At 38.6% G+C, this 21,636-nt stretch overlaps 1 protein-coding gene across 4 annotated transcripts; it reads right to left on the bottom strand.

Annotated features, from left to right (window-relative positions):
• Positions 1-762: 762 nt before the first annotated feature.
• LOC139942247 (STAGA complex 65 subunit gamma-like) lies at positions 763-21,636 on the bottom strand. Of its 4 annotated transcripts, XM_071939036.1 has the most exons (12): positions 21,549-21,636; positions 15,611-15,807; positions 14,945-15,065; positions 13,911-14,038; positions 13,439-13,548; positions 10,718-10,839; positions 10,034-10,177; positions 5,735-5,778; positions 4,342-4,624; positions 2,920-3,041; positions 2,012-2,027; positions 763-1,312 (listed from the first exon to the last, which is right to left on the bottom strand). In XM_071939036.1, the coding sequence occupies exons 1-11, from the start codon at positions 21,615-21,617 to the stop codon at positions 2,015-2,017; spliced, it is 1,353 nt and encodes a 450-aa protein (XP_071795137.1). In that variant the 5' UTR covers positions 21,618-21,636; the 3' UTR covers positions 763-1,312; positions 2,012-2,014. The 4 variants fall into 4 exon arrangements, with proteins under 4 accessions (XP_071795137.1, XP_071795136.1, XP_071795138.1 ...); XM_071939035.1 differs by having other exon boundaries at positions 763-2,027; XM_071939037.1 differs by lacking the exon at positions 21,549-21,636 and adding an exon at positions 21,299-21,367 and having other exon boundaries at positions 763-2,027.

Raw genomic sequence — 21,636 nt, 5'->3', positions numbered from 1 at the left:
ATCGGTCATCGGAGTCGGGAGATAACAACGGAAAAACCCACCCTTGTTTCCGCGCGTTTCGCAGTGTCATGACATGTGTTTCAAATAAATCCGTAATTCTCGTTAACGAGAATTTATATTGTTTTGCTGTTTTCTCAAAAAGTAAAGCATTTCATGGAATAATATTTCAAGAGAAGTCGTTCACCATTGCCTTCTGTAAACCTGTAAGTTATTTGTAAATCTGTGACCTTTTTTTTTTTCTGAACCGAAAGGGTCCAATGGCTTTAAGACGATTTCAAAAGAGGATTTGAAATTTGCAAATGTCGATACTCTGAAAAGTACATTAATTTTGTGATGGTTTTAAATCCAAAAGAAGGCATGTTGAATTTTGCTATGCATTCTGAATACATACGGCTAGATCATATTCCTTCAAATACAATCAAGTTATTTCATAGTTTGACTGAAGGATTACCAGCTTGGCAACAGAGGGCTCTTTTACTTTACCCAGCAGCCCCCCTCCCCCCAGGGCAGACACCCTTATGACAGTTATTTGATATTCCACGTTCTGAAGAAAACCTGGGCATAATGTGGGCATAATTAGAACAAAAATACATTGTGTGAAGCAATGTTGCGTGTAAACCCACATGCTAATCCAACCAACCCCACCCAAACTCACTCCACCAATGCTTTCCTGCAATGTGAGTTGTTGTCATTAATTCTATTGATAAAATTCAGTCATTCGAAATACCACAAATGAAACAAAACGAAACAAAGAACTTGTTTGTGTAAGACTCTTTTATTTATTCAGTGCTGCTTCTAAGTATGAAGAGATAATTCTTATAACAGAAATATGGTATTTCAAAATAACTGTCCCAAAACTTGTGAACAAAATAAAATCCACAGACATATCACTCGATGGGATTCAAACCCACGGCATTTGCCATTCTAGAGCAGATGTCTTACCAACTAGACCACCGAGATTGTCCAGCAGCTATTATAAACAGTTTGAATCCTACTTTTTTGCTGGAGCAATGCAATAATTTAAACCTGTTACTTTTAGTTACAAGCAGCATATACATTGTGTCACTTGGTGGAATGGAGTGAACAAATTGTGGATTTGTTAAAATTGGATTTGATTATTTTAGTTTAGACTTTTGGTTGTTCAAACCATGGAGGTAGAAATGTTCAAACTATCTTTGTCACTAATGATGAAAATTTGTATCCCTTGATGCAGAGTTTCCTCGGTGTAGAGAATTCACATTAAATAGAGCAGACTTTGACTTGGTTTTACAGCACGTAGACTGAGGACCGATGCAACAAAATGTCTTCCATGCTAGAGCAGACTTAAACTTGGTTTTACAGCACGTAGACTGAGGACCGATGCAACAAAATGTCTTCCATGCTAGAGCAGACTTTGACTTGGTTTTACAGCACATAGACTGAGGACCGATGCAACAAAATGTCTTCCATGCTAGAGCAGACTTAAACTTGGTTTTACAGCACGTAGACTGAGGACCGATGCAACAAAATGTCTTCCATGCTAGAGCAGACTTTGACTTGGTTTTACAGCACGTAGACCGAGGACCGATGCAACAAAATGTCTTCCATGCTAGAGCAGACTTTGACTTGGTTTTACAGCACGTAGACTGAGGACCGATGCAACAAAATGTCTTCCATGCTAGAGCAGACTTAAACTTGGTTTTACAGCACGTAGACTGAGGACCGATGCAACAAAATGTCTTCCATGCTAGAGCAGACTTTGACTTGGTTTTACAGCACGTAGACTGACATAACTGAGGACCGATGCAACAAAATGTCTTCCATGCTAGAGCAGACTTAAACTTGGTTTTACAGCACGTAGACTGAGGACCGATGCAACAAAATGTCTTCCATGCTAGAGCAGACTTAAACTTGGTTTTACAGCACGTAGACTGAGGACCGATGCAACAAAATGTCTTCCATGCTAGAGCAGACTTTGACTTGGTTTTACAGCTAGTAGACTGAGGACCGATGCAACAAAATGTCTTCCATGGTTTCATTTCTTCTTCCTATAGGTAAAGACGACAATCAAACTTTAAATTACTACTGTAAGTACGACCTATAACTGATGTATTTGTACGAATTGGTTGTCTTGAAAGATGGTCATCTTGATCATCTCTTTCAACCAAAACTGTTTCGCTTTGATTGGCCATCACTATCTTTATATTTTTGGTATCAAAATGCACTTTGTGTACCTTTTTTTTGAAGTTTAAAGACACTGGACACTACTGGTAATTGTCCAAGACCACTCTTCTCACTTGGTGTATCTCAACATATGCATAAAATAACAAACCTGTGAAAATTTGAGCTCAATTGATTGTCGAAGTTGCGAGATAATGAAAGAAAAAACACCTTAGTCACACAAAGTGGTGTGCTTTCAGATGCTTGATTTCGAGACATCAAAATCTGAGGTCTCGAAATCAAACTCGTGGAAAATTACATCTTTCTCGAAAACTATGTTACTTAAGAGGGAGCTGTTTCTCACAATGTTGTACACTATCAACAGCTCTCTATTGCTTGTTACCAAGCATGTTTTTATGCTACAAATTAATTTGAGTAATTACCAATAGTGTCTACTGCCTTTAATTCTGCATGTAGGTGCTGAACACAAATGTCAAGTACTAAAGTCAGGTGACATCTACCTTCCTACTACTCCAGCATTGGAGCTATAAAATATCTTTTTAAGCGTTCCACACACCAACCAAGGTCAAATGTTAGAACAATTCATTGCAAGTTTATACCTCATGTGAATGCAAAGAAAATCAAGTTCCCAAATCAGTGATTTTTTGGGGGAATAAATTATGTGCTTCAATTTCCTAAAAAATCTTACAATGAGCTTCTAACAACAGCTGTTTTGTTCTTTCTGGATTTTGTTTTTTTAAGAGTGTGATGTTTGCTTACTTTTTCTTTGGGTTCATAGGAGCTATTTCTCTGTTGGAGCGGCTTTGTGGTGAGGTAACATCAACATCAACTACAACGGCTGGAGACCGACTTGATTGACTGGTATCCATCTCTTCCTCACCCTGTAATTCAAGTTGTTTTGCTAGTGTCAGATTACTAATGAACAGACAATTTTACACAAAAAATGATTTTGTATTTGGTTAAATAATGTAAATAATGAATAAGGGAATAACAGCAGGTGTGGTTCAATAACAGCGGCCGTCACAGTAGTCATAACACTGTTATTCCCATTAATGAATACCTTGGATGACATAAATCAGTACAAAAACATCAGAATTTGTGATTTGTCTTTCATCAATATTTTGTTTAATGCTCATGTTCAAGGTTCATTCCTTGGATCAGAATTTGAGCTCTGAATATTAACAAAACTCTACATGGAAATACTTTGGTTGGTGTAAACTTTGTGTCCGTTTCATGTACATACAGCTACCTTTTTTGGTCCATGACAAGCTTTTTAAACCATTTGTTTTGAAATCGATATGGATAGAAAGATGTTTTAAAAGTAGATAATAGTGATTAATGCCTCCACAATTGCGAGGTTTTCCTTTTACTTTGCGTACTAACACCGTCGGCCTTTTGATGGAGTAAAAAACTTGACTCCACAAGATGGCGTGCTGTGTTCGTTCACGACAATAAAGAAAACCATGCAATTTCGAGGCATATTTGTTTGGAACATTATATTCTACTTTAAAAACATCTTTCTTACCATATGCATTTTATAACAAACGGTTTCAAACGCTTTTCATAAATAACTTGATACATTGTTGCCCATTCAAGTATATGTGTGGTTATATGCGGTATGCACTAGCACAATGGACCAAAATCTCTTGCCAAATAAAAAATAATAATAATACACATAGAAAACATTATTTTTGGTAGTGCCCCACACAATATGCAAGCTGTTGTTAACAATGGTTGTTTAGGGCCATTTTATTTTGTATTTCACAGAAACGGTTTTTATATCACATGGTTTTCGACCAATCAGAGTGCATAAACTCATATCTGTTACAAATGACTTTTAAAAAGTCTGTTTTATCAGTTTTTAAGAGACAACAATACCAAACATATTTTAATTTGATATTGCACAAATAGACCGCATTGAATAACCCCTTTTTGCTATGAAAAGTGGCCATCTTGTAGGTCAAACCGTATGCACGTCCAAGCTGAAACATCATCGAAACACGCAGCACGCAAAATTCCCGGTTTGATTTCAACGGCACATGCACGCAGACACACACGCACAGACGCCATCTAGTTGGTCAGATATTTAAACCGCGTGACGTCATATTCAATACGGTCTATACAGCTGTCAATGATATGCTCTATAGATTATGCTATTTTTGACATCATTATTCCACTCACCTGGTCACTGTGCTCTTGTGTCTCCACGTCTCTTCCATCATCAGGCTTGTTGGTACTAGCCTCAGTTACTGCTTCAGTCTTGACATAGGTTGGTGGATACCAGTGATTTTCATCTTCTGTAATGCTGGTTGTTGCCCTTGTCTGCTCTTCCAATTCCAGATTGGAGAGGGACTGGAAATTCAACGGCTGATTATTTGGGTGCTCCGTAGCATCAGGTGTGACCTCAGATGAATCCTGTTCACTGTCTGGAAATTGGATGTCCACAAAGGGTTCCTCTTTCACTCTGAGAAAAATCCCAGATCGTTGGATTACAAGAAATCCCAAAGCAGTAGATTGTAAGAAATCCCAAATCAGTGGATTACAAGAAATCCCAAATCAGTGGATGACAAGAAATCCCAAATCATTGGATTACAAGAAATCCCAAATCAGTGGATGACAAGAAATCCCAAATCATTGGATCACAAGAAATCCCAAATCAGTAGATTAAATGAAATACCAGATCAGTGGGTTACAAGAAATCCCAAATCAGTGGATTAAATGAAATACCAGATCAGTGGATTACAAGAAATCCCAAATCAGTGGATTACAAGAAATCCCAAATCAGTGGATTACAAGAAATCCCAGATCAGTGGATAAAAAAAAAACCAGAAAATTGGATTACAAGAAGTCTCAAATCATTTGATTACAACAAATCCCAAATTAGCAGATTACATGAAATACCAGATCTGTGGATTACAAGAAATTGCATGATTTTTATTAGCTGATTACACGAAATCCCAATTCAGTGGATTGCGAGAAATTCCAAATCAGTGGGTTACAAGAAATCCAAAGTCATTGGATTACAAACAAAATCACAAAGCAGTGGATTACACAAACCAGTAAATAAAAAGAAATCAGAAATTAGTGGATTACTACAGAAATCCCAAATCAGTGGATTACAAGAAATCCCAAATCTACAAAGACAGGAGGAGGAAGGTGTAGGCTTTTGTTAAAAATATCCGCACGAACACATTTACATGTACATGTATGTGTTGTGTGTACAAAGTATGACAGGGTAACAGGCTGACATAGATAGACAAGTGTGGTGGCCGAGTGGATGAGAGCCCCAAACTCAAGCTCTTGTGCTTCTGTTCAGCAAAGTGTGGTTTGAATCCCGGTCGTGACACTTGTGTACCTGAGCAGGTGAGGGCAGAGATGGTTCTTGTGATTGATTTAGCCGAGTAGCGCATATTAATTAATGTACAGGGAGTTGAGATGGGTTAAGAAGTGATTAAGGCCCAGTGAACATGGGTAATAATATGAAGTGCTTTTGGACACCCTCCTGGTGTGAAAAGCGCTATATAAAAACGGGTTATTATTATTTTTATTATTTAAGTAAGTACAAGAGACCTACCTCGGTGACTTGCTATCCCCTGACATTGGAACATCTCCAGGATTCTGAAAATACACACATAACTAGAGATTGAGAGTTTGTGAACAAACTCAAGGTGTTCGGTTTCCGGGAGTAAAAGCCTGGATTAAAAAACAAATAGTACACCTTGCTTTGTTCTCAAGATTTGTAATAAATGATTCAAATTACAAAAACTGTCAAAACCACATGATTACGTCATCTAGTAAAAGTGTATGTTTGGTGACGTCATCGGTAATATTTGTTTTAAACCAGACCTTTGCCAGACTTGTATGGTGTGATGGTAAAGCATCAAAGGATGTTTATTCCACCTAAAAGACAATAAACCACGCCCTTTCAAATCATTTCACAGTCACTTCCCGTTTAAACAGGTCAAAAGGTCAACGAAAGTTCACCAACATATCCAGTTCTGTCAAGTACGTAAAGCCATTTCATATGATGTACAGATTGTCAAAATAGCTTATGTAGTTTAGGAAATATGAACTTAGGAAACATTGACTGACGACTGAAGAAAAGACTGTAAGGGGCATGTATGTTTTAACCGCCTTGAACGAAGACTATTCTTCATGAAGTTTTTTTGCGTTCTATTGATAATATTTTAAAAAAGAAGTAAAAAAAAAAATGTGGATCAAAACAAATTTTTTGAAATAATAATTTGAATTTTTATTACTCAAGAATGGATGACATCATCATGACCTAACTAACACATTATTCCACTCCTAATGCATATCTAACTATGTGTGAAGTTTCAAGTTCATACGAGTTTGGGAAGTGTGCTTTTGTTCGAGGACAAGGGACAAAGAGAAGAAGAAGATGAAAATCTGGATTGTTTTATTGATTTGTTTGTACTAAAGTTTTGTTTAATCCGGCAGTTTATTTTAGCAAGACCACTCCTAATTGCTTGGGCCTTATGCTTTAACCATTCTGTTTTCTTTGAATGTTTTGTATTGTAACATCCATGTCTGTGCATGGAGGTAGAAATAGATTAGTTTACGTAACGTCCTTTCCTACTAGAGAAAGTTTGAAAGGGCTTATGTTATTCCAGAGATTTTTTTTCTTCAAAATATTTAACTCAAAATAACTTGGATAGTTGTTTTAATAAATAATCAAAACAATTGATGATTATGCTAAGTTCAAGAAGTAATAGATATCGTAATACTGACGTGAATTCCGTGGGCCCAAAACGCCCTTCACCCGGGGGGAGTGGTTGATCAATGTAACGTCTCTATTCTTCTCGGTGTTTAACCAAAACATGACCAATGTTCGTCATTTTGTACTGTTGTTTTCTCACATAATTAAAAGTCCCATGAATCACTGAAGTAGGTGGCCATATTAGCGAAACTTCGTCTTCAATTCCACATTGACCACTAAGCCATCAGAATGGTAACATTTGAACAATTTGACGCTGAAGATTGAAATAAAATCGTTTTCGCAGCGTTCTGCATAGCTATATAGCTCTATGCATATCACGCTATGGCACAGAGTACAACAAACTTGGCAGCATGCCACCAAATAAATTATGCCTAATACACTACACGTGTACGCCACAAGTGTTACGCACAACCAATGGGGAAATTTCGTAGTTCTTTATACAAGAAATTGTGAATTTTCAAACTCGATTTTGAACCAGAAGACAAGCTCAAGATGGGATCACGTCTGCGAGGCATTTACAGAGTTTTTAACGAACTTTCCGATGATGTGTCGATTGTAACAACCCATCATGTAGATCAAAAGTTATGATTTTTTGAAATAATAAACTTTGAAAATTCATATCTCAAGAATTGATGACGTCATCGTGACATAACACAAACGGTTTCTTCTCCTTATACATATCTAACTATGTGTGAAGTTTCAACTTTATATGTGCTTGGGAAGTGTGATTTTTTTAGCGGACAATAGCCGCTAATAAGCAGAATGGATGATCACTGGAGCGTGCTCTGCTGCACCGCTAATACACTACACGTTGTGTGTATGCCTACGTGCAATGTTTATGCACATACCAATGGGGATTTACGTTGTTCTTTAGACGTGAATTTTGAAATTTTCAACCTCTCTTTTAAGCCGGAAGACAACATCAAAATGGGATCATGTCTGTGGGGCGTTTACGGAGTTTTCAATGACGATTTCGATGATGTTTCGATTGTAAGAATCCCTCATGTAGATCAAAAGTTATGATTTTTTGAATTAATAAACTTTGAATATTCATAACTCAAGAATTGAGGACGTCATCATGACGTAACTCACATGGTTTCTTCTCCTAATAAATCGCTAACTATGTGTGAAGTTTCAAGTTCATACGAATTTGGAAAAGGCGCTTTTTTTAGCGGACAAGGGACGCTGAGAAGAAGAAGAAGAAGAAGAAGAAGAAGAAGTAAAAAAAATTGAACAAAAATAAGAGGTGTTCCGGGCTGTTGGCCCGAACACCTAATAAATAGTTAAACATGTATTGAGCGAATTTGTTAAAGCGGGAATGTTTACCATTTAGTTGTAATTATGTTGTTTGAACACTTCGTAGTTTTTCGTAATTGTTGATAAAAAAATGAAGCACCGGCCTCAAGGTTTAGAAACAACTACAAACACTTCTTCCGTTGGCATCTAGCGCCAAAATTACAATACTTTGACGTTGTGTGGGAGTCTCTTTGTTTTACCTCCTTGGTGCAACAAAGTGGCTATACAAATTGGAGCTCCAACACATGACGTAACACGAATGATGACGTAAGAGAGCTTTTTGCGAATCTTTCTGAAAAGCACTGGATAAGGGTATTCAAAATGCTTTTTTTACACAACTAAAATCTATTTATTCTCATGTGAACTCATGTGAAAAACATTTTAAATTAATTCAGCAAAGATCACAACTTGCTGTTTTCAATCAAGTAGGTCTTAAAAGGTTCCACTGACTCTACTTCTAATTTGATTGATAAAAATCAATATTTTTTTTTCTCAATAAGCTAGCAAACCTTCCCCCTCCACTAAAAAAGGAGTTGGCTGAAATTATAAAAAGCAATGGTTGTCATGGATTAATTCAAAGCCTGTCATTAGCTCATCCTTGGTTAGTTATGGCGTGTCATGGCCTAGCGGTTAAGCACACCGAATTCAAGCTCTGGTGTTTCTTATCAGCAGAGTGTGGGTCCGAGTCCAAGTCATGACACCTGTGTCTTTAAGCAAGATACTAATAACCATGATGCTACTTCTTCGGATGGGACGTAAAGCCATTGGTCCCGCGTGTTGTGTAAAGCACAGAAAAGAACCCAGTGAACTTCCTCTAAATAAGAAGATAGTGATCAGGTCAAGTCTTCAACATCAGTGCTTGACCTGGGTATCATCATTGACAAGACTCTCAACATGCGTTGTCACATCAACATATTCTGCCAAAGCGCCTCTCTGGCTCTGAGAAGGATTGGAAAGATTCGCTCCTTCTTAAACAAAACTACAACTGAAACCCTTCTTCACGCCTTTGTCTCATCTCTTCTAGATAACTGCAACAGTCTCCTGTATGGCATTCCTGATGAGGACCTTTCTAAACTCCAAAGAATCCAGAATTCAGCAGCATGGCTACTCTTTAGTTCAAAACAACAGAATCAAAGCACCACATTCTACAATAACTCCACTGGCTTCCTGTCAATGTTGGCATACAGTACAAAGTCCTGCTCCTCACGTTCAATGCTGACATGGTCTATCCCCTCATTACATTTCCCGACTGGTTACATCGTATTCTCCGACAAGGTTGCTCAGATCCTCTTCACAGCATCCTACAGGTACCCACTTACAGAACAAAAACCTACGGTAAAAGAGCCTTTGCTTTCAGCGCACCCACCCTTTGGAACTCTCTTCCTGCTACCGTCCGTTCTCAGAAACACCCGGACCTCTTCAAAATACACACCTTAAATCTTTCATGTTTGCTCAATTGTTTTTGTGTATTTTATATTTAAGTTAACTAAACTAAAGTACATTGAGAGTTCTCTCAGAACTGAAATGCGCTCTATAAGAATGCCTTATTATTATTAATTATGTTGGCAGTATATTACCCCAAAGCACCGTATAATGGTGGCTGATGCTACATGTATGTAAAAGGAGTAGGTCTTATTATCCAAATGTAGTCATACATACCTTGCAGGGAAATACATATGTTAAAGAGCCTCGAGCGTCACTGAGTGACAGATATGTGCGCTTTAAGAAGCCACTATTTATATTACTATTATAAGTATTAACTATTATAAGTAAATTCTTCTGTTGTATGTTCAGGACACATTAGTCTAATACCATCCTATTCTCTACTCAACTCACCCTTAGTTTGTCATATTGTTCTCTAAGTTGTGTGTTTCTTTTCTGCATGGCCTTATGATAGTCCTTGATTCTTGTTTTCCAGAACTTGAAGAGGGTGTCTGTGCTCCCAACACCGCTCTCCTGTAAGACTTGGGACAAGGAATCCTTGGAATACAGAGAAATGCAGTTGATCAGGATACTGTATATTGTGAATTCAACTCACATAAGGTTTCAACTAAATTACATTTTGGGGCCAAATAATAAACAATATCTCAGTAAATGAATATTAAAGATAAAAATAGTCATTAAACTTTTTAACACTTGTTCACAATTTACACAAAGTAAAGAAATCAAATTCTATATTGTTTACAATTTACACAATGAAAATAAATCAAATACTATACACCAAATCTTACACCTGAAATGGTTCCCTCTTGTGTTGAAGAATAATATCCATTAACTGACCCAGTATGATTGTCTTAAGACCTAGGCCCAATTTCATAAAGCTGTTTAGCAGAAAATACTGCTTGACAAATTTCTCTGCTCAGCAAAAAATGAGTGGGGCACCAGTCACAACAATGTAGACTTATAGTAATTTTGGCTGGTTACCTGTTTATGCTTGGCAATACTTTTCTGTGCGAAGCATGTTTTTGTGCTTTCAGGCTTAATGACGTTTGGCCCTGTATAACACCACTACGTACTAACCTGGAATCCAGTAGACCCAGTCAATGCCTCCCTGTCGACCGCTGCTCTTAGCAACTTACAGACTTTGATTAAGTACTCCTGTAAGACATCAGCTAAGGTCTCAACAGCAGATTCCTGACTCACTAACAAAAAGAAGTAATTGGAGAGTAGCGACAAATAGTTAAATCATGTCAAGATTGTAAGTTAAAGGCAGTGGACACTATTGGTAATTACTCAAAATAATGATTAGCATAAAACCTTTCTTGGTGACGAGTAATAGGGAGAGGTTGATGGTATAAAACATTGTGAGAAACGGCTCCCTCTGAAGTGCCATAGTTTTCGAGAAAGAAGTAATTTTCAACGAATTTGATTTTGAGACCTCAGATTTAGAATTTGAGGTCTTGAAATCAACCATCTAAACGCACACAACTGCGTGTGACAAGGGTGTTTTTTCTTTCATTATTATCTCGCAAGTTTGATGACCGATTGAGCTCAAATTTTCAAAGGTTTGTTATTTTATGCATATGTTGAGATACACCAACTGTGAAGGCTAGACTTTGACAATTACGAATTGTGTCCACTGCCTTTAAGGAGAATAGAATGTACGAGCCGAAGGCAAGTACATTGCAGTCACAAATCTACACTGTAGAGTCTAACCTCTGACTTGAACTGTTTCTCCCATTGGTTATGTAATACATTGTAGTTTCAATGAATTGGATTTCTCAATAGTAACAACACTAGTTAGTCTATCTAATTTCGGATACGTTGTCAACCGGCGGTTGGTCACACTGCATACTTTACTGCTTGCATTATTATCGCGTACAACGTCAGTTTTCCCACTAACAATAAATTGTGTCACTAAAGTGATATTTCTGAACTGGATGTTTGTAAATTGAAAGATAAGATATTTTCAGCTATGTTTTGTTGCACTTCATGCTATCTTTCAGTTTGGAAAGACAGTTATTTTCAAGTTGAACTATTTTCTTATGTTTGTAATGAATCTACACTCAACTGTAGATTATGTTACGAATCTACACTAGAATGTACCTCGAATGGGTGGACCATTATTGTAGTGCAGCCATCTTGTATATCTCCCATTAGAGGATAACAGAGCAGTATGATCACTTATGGGAACATGAAAATCAAATTTTACTCCTGTCTTTTTGCACACAGTGGAATATGACAAAAGGAATGGTAGCAATTGATTCAGTACAACAATTTCATAATGTTTCTTCCATGTATACATTCATAGAATGTCCAGGAAAGATACAACTATCTTGTACACATAAATGATTTTTTCTTTCTTTTCAGAATTGATTATCACCAGCATCAAACACACAGGCTTGTGTAGCACCATTCACATCAAAAATAGAAAAACAAATATCAGATTCTTAATGCAATAATTCCTTATCCATTAAAAAGGCATTTATAATTGGACAGAATGAAGAGGTAGAAAGGGTGTCATATAATGGTGAAAAAAGGGTGTTGTAACTTGTATTCATAATACCCCAGACAGTTCCACTCTTTCTATTGGTGGAGAGGTCGTCACGTGAGGGTGTTTAAACTTTCAGCTGGAGCTGTTTATAACCGGTTGTTTTCAAATAGCATTTGTGCGGGTTGGCTCACAACCTTGTTCCCCTTGGTGACTGATCTCACCGCGCCATTAGCCTATGGGTACGAGGATGCAATACACCTTGCCAGAATGTATATCCAAAAAACCGTCTCATAAAAATGCACCAAACAAACAGAGCTCAGATGTCGGAGAATTTGTACGGAGTTTCCTACTTTATCTCGTCTCTTATACCAAAATGGCATTTATGAATGGGAATAAAAGAGTAATGACTTGTTCTTAAACAGCCATTTAAAACCTTGCAGGGTCGTGGCTGTGCGATAAAGGCCCTTGCCTTCGGCTGTGCAAGGCCTAAATAAGGGAATAAAAGGGAAGCGACGAGTTCCTAATTGGTCACTAATCATTTATTCCCATTCATAAATGCCATTATGGTAAAAAGGCGTAATAAAGTAGGAACCTCTGTAAAAACTCATCTGTTTCCCGAAGTCTAGCTCTGTACATGTGGTGCATTTTTATGAGACAGTTTTCAGATATGTATTTGTGCGCTATGCATCCTCGTATCAATGGGCTAAAAAGGCGCGGCGAGATCGTTCAATCCTGCGAACGAGGTTGTGGGCTCACTCACACAAACGTTTCTGAAAGCCAACCGGTTATAAACAGCTCACAGCTGGTCTTTATCAACCGTTTAAACACCCCAACGTGACGCACTCTCCATCAATAGGAACAGCAAAACTGTCTGGGGTATTTAAATGGCCGTTTAAGACCTCGTTGCTAACCTTTTATTCCCATAACTGTCTCCATTTTACATAAATGATTTGTGGTCCAGAGCAGTACATAATACAACTCAATACAAACAAAACAAGAAATGTGACAACTGCTCTTTTACAATCTTAAGTTGGGGGATATATTTAAAAAGATTGCGTGTGTGCCCTGGCCATCCTTTTTAAGATGGCAGGTAGCAGCAGACTTACATTGCTCTGGGTTATGTGCGCATGCCTTGAACTGTGCAATGCCCAGAGAACTACATGTACCTGGTCATTCTTCAGACACCTAGGGTTTCCAAGTCTGCCATTGAAAACCTCCACCTCAATGCACAATTTGGGACGCATCTGTCTTAAGGCATATAATAAGGACACAAAGTGAATAAAGGAAAACCCTCTGTAAATACTTACTTTCATATCCAGCATGTGCACACAGCGTAGCAATGGCTTTCCTGCGTAGCTTTCTGGAAGTTACTTCATCTACTTCCACAGTGCTAGTATGCATTTTGGGTCTACAGAAACTAGAATTGAAAAGCAATACAAAACTGACTCAGTTGAAGGTTTTTATGTTTTTTCTCCACGGATGATTCCAAATAATTGTTATCATTTGAAAAGAACCAAAGGGGAGAGGACAGTGAGAGAAGCATTATAGGGGAAAGTGAAAAAAAATAACAAAAATAAGCCAGATACTAAAGATAGAAACTATATGGTTACGCTTAGTTACATCGACCAGAAACAGCACCAATCCAAAAACAAATTAACAAACAACAACTGTGCGTCCATTGTGAGATGATTTTAAGAATTAGCCATAGATAGAAGTGACCCACCCCTGCATATGGCCATTGATGAGTAGCTGAATTAGCCTTAAAACATAGTGACTTACTCCTCTCTATGCCCATTCTGACCACTATTGTCACTGGCAGGTATGCCTATTTTCTTGGAGGGCAATAATAACAGTGGCGTAGCAGGCAGTGACTGCAGCCTAGGCCTGTGACTCCTGTCCTCCCATTTCTACAAGCAAGAACAAATACAGAAAGGTTAAGACTTCATTCATAAATACCTCAGGCAGTTTCGTTATTCCTATTGGTGGAGAGCACGTCAAGTGGGTGTGTATAAACCTTAGTTTATGACCAGTAAAAGTGTTGAAACATGGGCGTGACACGCGAACTTTCACCTGTGCTTATAAGACAGTTTCTTCATTCCTATTGGTCGAAAGAGCAATGGCTGAAACAGTTGTGCCACATCACGCGATACGTGCGACGTGCACAGCATTCCCTTATAAGGGGTTGTTTACCCGAGGGTCTTACCATTTCATAGCTGGAGGGGTGTTGTGTTGAAAGAAATCATTGTACAATTATAATTTTTGCATTTATTTTACTTTTTGACCAAAAAGTGTTGATGTTTTTTGACCGAAAAGGTATTTATGAATGGGAATCAAAGTATGTTGAACCGGTTTTTGACTAGTGGTTTAAACCCGCCGGCCTGGTTCTTGATAATTTACCTAGACTTCGTCTCGATAAAATTATCAAGAACCAGGCCTCGTTGGGATTAAACCACTGGTTGAAAACCTCTTCACCACACATTGATTCCCTTATTTAACACAGATTCTCCTGCACTTTAGTTCACTTCGTAAATAAGCTCTAATTACTAATATTTTCCAATTTAATGATTCAACATTGGTAACCCATTAACAACAGGCACTGTAAGTGATGTTGTAGAGTGATTGTCCACTGAAGGAAAGAGGCTGCACTTCTTTGAACTATCAAACTAGACTACAACCAGACAACTGTTAAAACACTTTCTATTGTAATAAAGCGTTTTCAACCTTTGCTAAAGCCTAACCTTGTTACTTAGTCCAAGTAAACAATAGTTTGATATATTTATGAATTCTTATTGCTGGTTTATAAACAATCTTACACTGCTTTCTTGTTGGAGCTGCTGAGAAGCTGCAATGATAGTCCGAATACGTCGATTGTTCCTGAATAACTGAATGGTATGGATGCTGATGGCATCCGGACGAACCAACTCCGATGGTAGCCTGTGAGTCAATAGACAAGTACAAATCACTCACCAGTCAACATTGCAAAGTTGATTAATTGTAGCACATTGTAAAGGATCCAATACACACAGGGGGGGGGGACACACAGAAATGGCACCCGAGGTGAAGCTCAGGTCACCATTTGCCCCTGTTACCACTGTTCCAGAGGGCACAACACAAACAAAATCTGTATCAATTAACCCGGTCCCGCCGTAGCTACAACCTCATCCCCTTGCTCTGCCCATATTATGAGCAATTACATAAAAGCATGGACATTATTATGGAACAATCTCCCTCTACACATCCAGCTGGCATCAAAGCCACTTGCTAGAAATCAACCTGTTTGTAATTTAAGTTTGAAATATTGTTGGATATCGTTTGTTATATATCCTTTGTTAAGGTAAAATAATTGGTTGTCTAATCCTTAATTTCTCAGCAATAATGGTCGTTGTATTCATAATCACTTGAAATCAATCTGTTCCCATGAATAATGTGTTCTTTGAAAAAGTGAATTTACAAAAAGTGCTATTGCAGGCCCTACTTACGGTTGGTGTGTACTTATCTTGTGGTGGGATGACGGCTGATGCAGATGAGGTCCCTCAAGGTCAATGGATTTTGGGTTTAGGGATGGGGAGTCCATATCTACAACAGACATAGCCTTGGGTGGGGATTGCTTGGAGATTAACTCCCCCCAGTGATGTGACCGAGGTGCTTGCTGATCATGCTTGCCTATGGAGTGGTGCTATAAAAAGCATATCAACAAATAAACACATACAATAAGACAAAACAAAATCACACAATAGATTATCAGGTTTCCAGCAAAAATTTTCTTAGAGGTTTTTCCCTTCTTTTTTTTTGTTATGTAAATTCACTTTAACTTTGCAAAAAAATCATAAAGGATGTCATGTAAAATTTTGCTTAAAGACACTGGACATTTCAATAATTGTTAAAGACCAATCCTCATACTTGGTGTATCTCAACATATGAATAAAATAACAAACCTGTGAACATTTGAACCTAATTTTGGTCGTTGAAGTTGCGAGATAATAATGAAAGAAAAAAACACCCTTCTCACACGAAGTTGTGTGCTTTCAGATGCTTGGTTTCAAGACCTCAAAATCTAATTCTGAGGTCTCGAAGTCAAATTTGTGGGGAAAAAAATGTTTTCTCGAAAATTACGTTACTAGAGGGAGCTGTTTCTCACAATGTTTTATAATATCAACCTCTCCCAGCAACCGTTACCAAGTAAGGTTTTATGCTTATAATTATTTTGAGTACCGTAATCACCAATAGTGTCCACTGCCTTTAAAGGAACAGTTACACAGTTCAGAACTGTTGCAAACAAAACAGTTGCTGGCAGTGTAATAAAATAATAAAATAAACTCCAATCACCACAGGATAGCCCCACTTGTGTGGCCAAGGATAGCTGAATCCTTAGCCACACGTCCACCCCATTTTCTCATGCAGCTAAGAAATAAAAAAAATTATGGCGCCTTAACTACGAGCCACCCGGCAGTATAAACCGGCTGAATGTGTTCACCTAACTCTTAGCTTGCTTTGTGTGTATTGAAAAGTGAACAAATCAACGGCCGTTTTATGTGAACTAAGCTTGTGTACTTTTTACTCGCACGTGCTACGTAGTTCACGAAAAATTGCTTTTAATTTTTGCATTTGTTTCACTTTTCAATACACACAAAGCAAGCTAAGAGTTTGGTGAACACATTCAGCCGGTTTATACTGCCGGGGTGGCTCGTAGTTGTAGATAAAGCGCTAGAATTTTTTTATTTCTTAGCTGCATAAATAAGGAAATGGGGTGGACGTGTGGCTAAGGATTCAGTGGGGCCAGTGGCCGTAGGGAGGAGGGTTACGTTATCGCAACTGCAGGCTCAATTGCAGAATACCCCGCAACTCATAAGCACCACCTCGTAGCCGGCGGCTACAGCTACGCAGTCACGGAACAGTGACCGCACATATGTACCGAAGTGATCGTTCGGTGTGTGTACTGTAGCAAGTATGGTGTGTACATGAAGTATGGGGGTCGACTTGCCACAGGTATCATACATTACTAATACTATTTAATCTTGGATGGGCCGGGGTCGACTTGGTGCACATGTACATGAAGTGCAGGATCGATATGTAAAAGTTTTTCACGATTGGGTCGGAACTCCTTTTCATTTGCCCGACCTTGGGGGACGTTAATCAACCTCGTCCCTAACATGGATAAAGTTTATTTGGAAATGTTCCCCATTCAAGGATTATTTAAAAAAGGGAGAGAAAGCCCAAATTCCATTTACTTAATATTTATTACCGCTATGGAAATGTTCCCCATTCAAGGATTATTTAAAAAGGGAAAGAAAGTCCGAATTCCATTTTCTTAATATTTATTACCGCTATGCTAATGTTCCACATTCAAGGATTATTTAAAAACGGGAAAGAAAGTCCGAATTCCATTTTCTTAATATTTATTACCGCTATGCAAATGTTCCACATTCAAGGATTGTTTAAAAAAAGGGAAAGAAAGCCCGAATTCCATTTTCTTAATATTTATTACCGCTATGGAAATGTTCCCCATTCAAGGATTATTTAAAAACAGTGGAAATGTTCCCCATTCAAGGGTTATTTAAAAAAGGGAAAGAAAGCCCGAATTCCATTTTCTTTAAAGTATTTATTACCGCTATGGAAATGTTCCCCATTCAAGGATTATTTAAAAAAGGGAAAGAAAGTCCGAATTTCATTTTGGACCTAGAAAATATTCCCTTCCCTCCATGGCTTTATACACGTACACTGCCAACCCAACCTCGTATCCGCGTAGCCACCACCGGGGAAAATATTCCCTTCCCTCCATTGCTTTATACACAGACACTGCCAACCCAACCTTGTATCCGCGTAGCCGCCACCGGGGTGACCAGTTTGGACATAGAAAATATTCCCTTCCCTCCATGGCTTTATACACGTACACTGCCAACCCAACCTCGTATCCGCGTAGCCGCCACCGGGGTGACCAGTTTGGCGTAGAAAATATTCCCTTCCCTCCATGGCTTTATACACGTACACTGCCAACCCAACCTCGTATCCGCGTAGCCGCCACCGGGGTGACCAGTTTGGACATAGAAAATATTCCCTTCCCTCCATGGCTTTATACACAGACACTGCCAACCCAACCTCGTATCCGCGTAGCCGCCACCGGGGTGACCAGTTTGGACATAGAAAATATTCCCTTCCCTCCATAGCTTTATACACAGACACTGCCAACCCAACCTCGTATCCGCGTAGCCGCCACAGGGGTGACCAGTTTGGACATAGAAAATATTCCCTTCCCTCCCATGCTTTATACACGTACACTGCCAACCCAACCTTGTATCCGCGTAGCCGCCACCGGGGTGACCAGTTTGGACATAGAAAATATTCCCTTCCCTCCATAGCTTTATACATGTACACTGCCAACCCAACCTTGTACTAGACCAGTGCACCACTCACCGCAGGAGAGCAGCCATACTAGGCTAATATTCCTAATAATAATCTATACTGTTAAAAGCGTAACCCACGCCATCTTGGGTTGAAAATTAGAAGGTCCAGTGGCATGGCATCCTTGTGGAATCCAACACGGTTGTGTCGTTACAGACGTCGGGTTGCAAGTCTACAAAACCCTGAACCGAACTCCCTCTTACGAGTTGTCTGATTGGCTGGAGTCACGAGCGATATCTCCTTACATGTGTGGTTGTCTGGTTTTGATATGGGCCACCTGTTGTTCGAAGGGGGAAGGCGTAGGCTGCACACAGAGTCACCTCTGTGGTTGTCTGGTTTTGATATGGGCCACCTGTTGGTCTAAGGGGGGGAGCTGTAGGCTGCACACAGAGCCACCTCTTTAGACTTGAAGTGGGTGGCAACCTTGGACTTCCATTAACATTCCATAGTGACTCATTGATGTTTCGCAGAGGGGTAAATGGCATTGTGTATGTACCATTTTGTACAGGGGGGTTTAATTTCGAGTGTTAAATAAAAAACATTAGGCTTAAATACATGCTTCTGTTACATATGTGTTTATTAGCATTAAGTCACTCAGGTAGGCCTACCCATACTTTCTATACATTTTTTAAACGCATCTATCATAATCCTTTTTTTTTATATTATTTTTTGTTATTTTATCTCCCCCCCCCCCCCCCCCCCCCTAACCATCCATTACTGCATCGTCGTACAGTCCATAAATTACGTCATCCCCCACACACAAAACGTATACACGCAAAAGGTGAAACATTTTCAAAAAGAAATTAAATACATTACTGATTCTTTTCATATACATTGTATAGGTTTTGCCAGTTAAACCTACAAAAGAGTACATTAAATCACCGTTACGAATAGTATGCTTTCATAGTGACGAACTTTGTGAAACATCAACGGCTGTTTTGAAGCTGTAAACAAACATTCCATTCAAAGTTCTGAAGCAACAAAATTGTTAGAACGCAGTTTGGTCAGGACTCAGGATGTAGATTTTGCCAAATCCGTTTTGTATTAAGCAATCGGCCGTCGGGTTTTGTTATCGAAAGAGCCTTCATGTGCAGCTGAATCGGGTACTTTTTACGAATTTCTCCTTACAAAATTAACCAAACTGGCCTACGAACCCTTAAAACAACAAGGCAAATGTTTTCTGAAAGTGAATTAAGTGAGAGGATGTAGGGGTAGCTGGCATACAAACCCTCAAAATAACTAGGCAAATGTTTTCTGAAAGTGAATTAAGTGTGAGAATGTAGGAGTAGTTATTAAAGACCAATAAAATTACCGTTTCTGTTATTTTAGTTCGTATAGGGTTCCACAGATAATTATGATAACATATGTAATTGGATGTTTTATCAGGGGACTTCGTCACGCGGGGCATGGGCCCTGGCGGATGTTCACCAGAATTACATGAGAATTAATTGATATGAGAATAAACTAAAAATTTATGTGGCCGACGCTCTGTTACTCCCAAAAGCGGTGGTAAAAACAGTAGATTAGATGTTGCACAGCATATTCCGAAAACTCGCTTTACTTGGTGCTCAGACAACTTTGTTTGCGTCGTTGGACGTACGCTCAATAAATCACGATGAATGGGGCCTTAGATTCTAAAATCGTGTACACCTCATTGGAAACATAGCAAAAATCATTCAACAGTTATAGCAACCAATCATTAAATAATTTTATTTTCAATACAATTTTGCAGAAATTGACTTTGTCGTTAAAGTCCATACCAACTGACAAATTTTTTTTGTTTTATCTGCTGTATACCAGAACTTTTTCAAAGCTTCTTTTTCAGTCAGATAAACTCCGCGGCTATTAGTGGCTGTGATTATGAGTTTGTCTTAAAAAAGGGTACCACTTTCATACAAGCCTTTTTAGTCGGATTTCTCCTCTGCTATTACTATTAGCAGCGGTGATAATTGTTGAGGGGGGAGACCAGACTTAGACCACTCAAATCCGTGGCTATCGGTGACTATGGATTTGTTGCTAAGGGAACCAAATACCTCTGCTGATTCCACATTCAGCGTGTTATGCATTGTCCAATTGGCCCATCTCGATATAAATTAACCAAAACTGGACGTACAGACCCTCAAAATAACGAGGCAAATGTTTCACAAAGTTCGTAACTATAATGAAAGCAGTTTGGGCGGGACTCAGGATGTACATTTTGCCAAGTGTAACTGAATTATACCAAATGTGCTCAACACAATAAAATAGGTGTGTCATTGGAGCAGTGTACGTGCTATATTTTTAGTCGTCTAAGCATTATTACCCTTACACAGTCATTTTAGCTGGGAAATACTCAGTGCAGTGGATAAAATTGACACAATGACAAAAGCCAATTGAATTAAAACTATGCGTAAAAGAGGCGAAACATAATCCACATTACGGATAATGCGTTGGCCCGCTCGATCAACACTAAAATATTACAAAATACCCTACATACATGTATCATCATGTCAAGTACCATCATTGCCAAGTATACCCATCCCCAAAATTAAAGCTCAATTCCAGAAACAAACACCAATTCCTTTAGTTGGAGAACGCAAGAGAGAAGGTGAGGAGAGGAGGCGACGCGTCGCAACGTTTCACAACTAAATTGTGCACGCTCAACAATTAATTGTTATCAAAACACACCATTAATGACAAATATCCATACCGATCATAAATACACTTTCTCATCCAATCCTACGAAATGGTTATTACCTGTAAGAATACCTCCCTTGCCCCCACATTACCTTTTACATTATTTGTATACTAGAATCCTCCTCATCTAGCGGGGTGCCGCGCGAAGCGGCATCCCGCTAGTATTAATAAAAAGCAAAAAAGAAAATAACTATCGCCAACTTCAAGGCGTTGCAATTGCATAAACTTGTAAGAAAGACTGTAAGATGAGGAACAGGCGGTAAAGTTGTAAGAAAGACTGTAAGCAGAGGAACAGGCGGTAAAGGAATGTTTTTAATTTCTTTAAATCAAATAAATACCTACCTGCTTCATGTTTGTTGAATTCGATGAGGACTTTCCATTTTTCTTTTTCTCGACTGTGGACGTCGCCATCTTATTTACTGAAGTTGAA

This window comes from Asterias amurensis, chromosome 9 (genome assembly GCF_032118995.1).
Source record: "Asterias amurensis chromosome 9, ASM3211899v1".
In the NCBI taxonomy this organism is placed as follows: domain Eukaryota; kingdom Metazoa; phylum Echinodermata; class Asteroidea; order Forcipulatida; family Asteriidae; genus Asterias; species Asterias amurensis.
Note: the sequence above shows the minus strand (reverse complement) of the source record. Positions and strands in the feature narration are given on the sequence as shown.

What these genes read in the sequence shown, in the direction of transcription:
- LOC139942247 (XM_071939035.1), bottom strand. Translation starts at nt 21,617, where the DNA reads ATGGCGACGTCCACAGTCGAGAAAAAGAAAAATGGAAAGTCCTCATCG. An exon ending in ATTCAACAAACATGAAGCAG is followed by an intron (nt 15,808 to 21,548) that starts GTAGGTATTTAT and finishes TGCTTTTTATAG; the next exon opens with CACCACTCCATAGGCAAGCA. An exon ending in AGCTCCAACAAGAAAGCAGT is followed by an intron (nt 14,039 to 14,944) that starts GTAAGATTGTTT and finishes TCTTGCTTGTAG; the next exon opens with AAATGGGAGGACAGGAGTCA.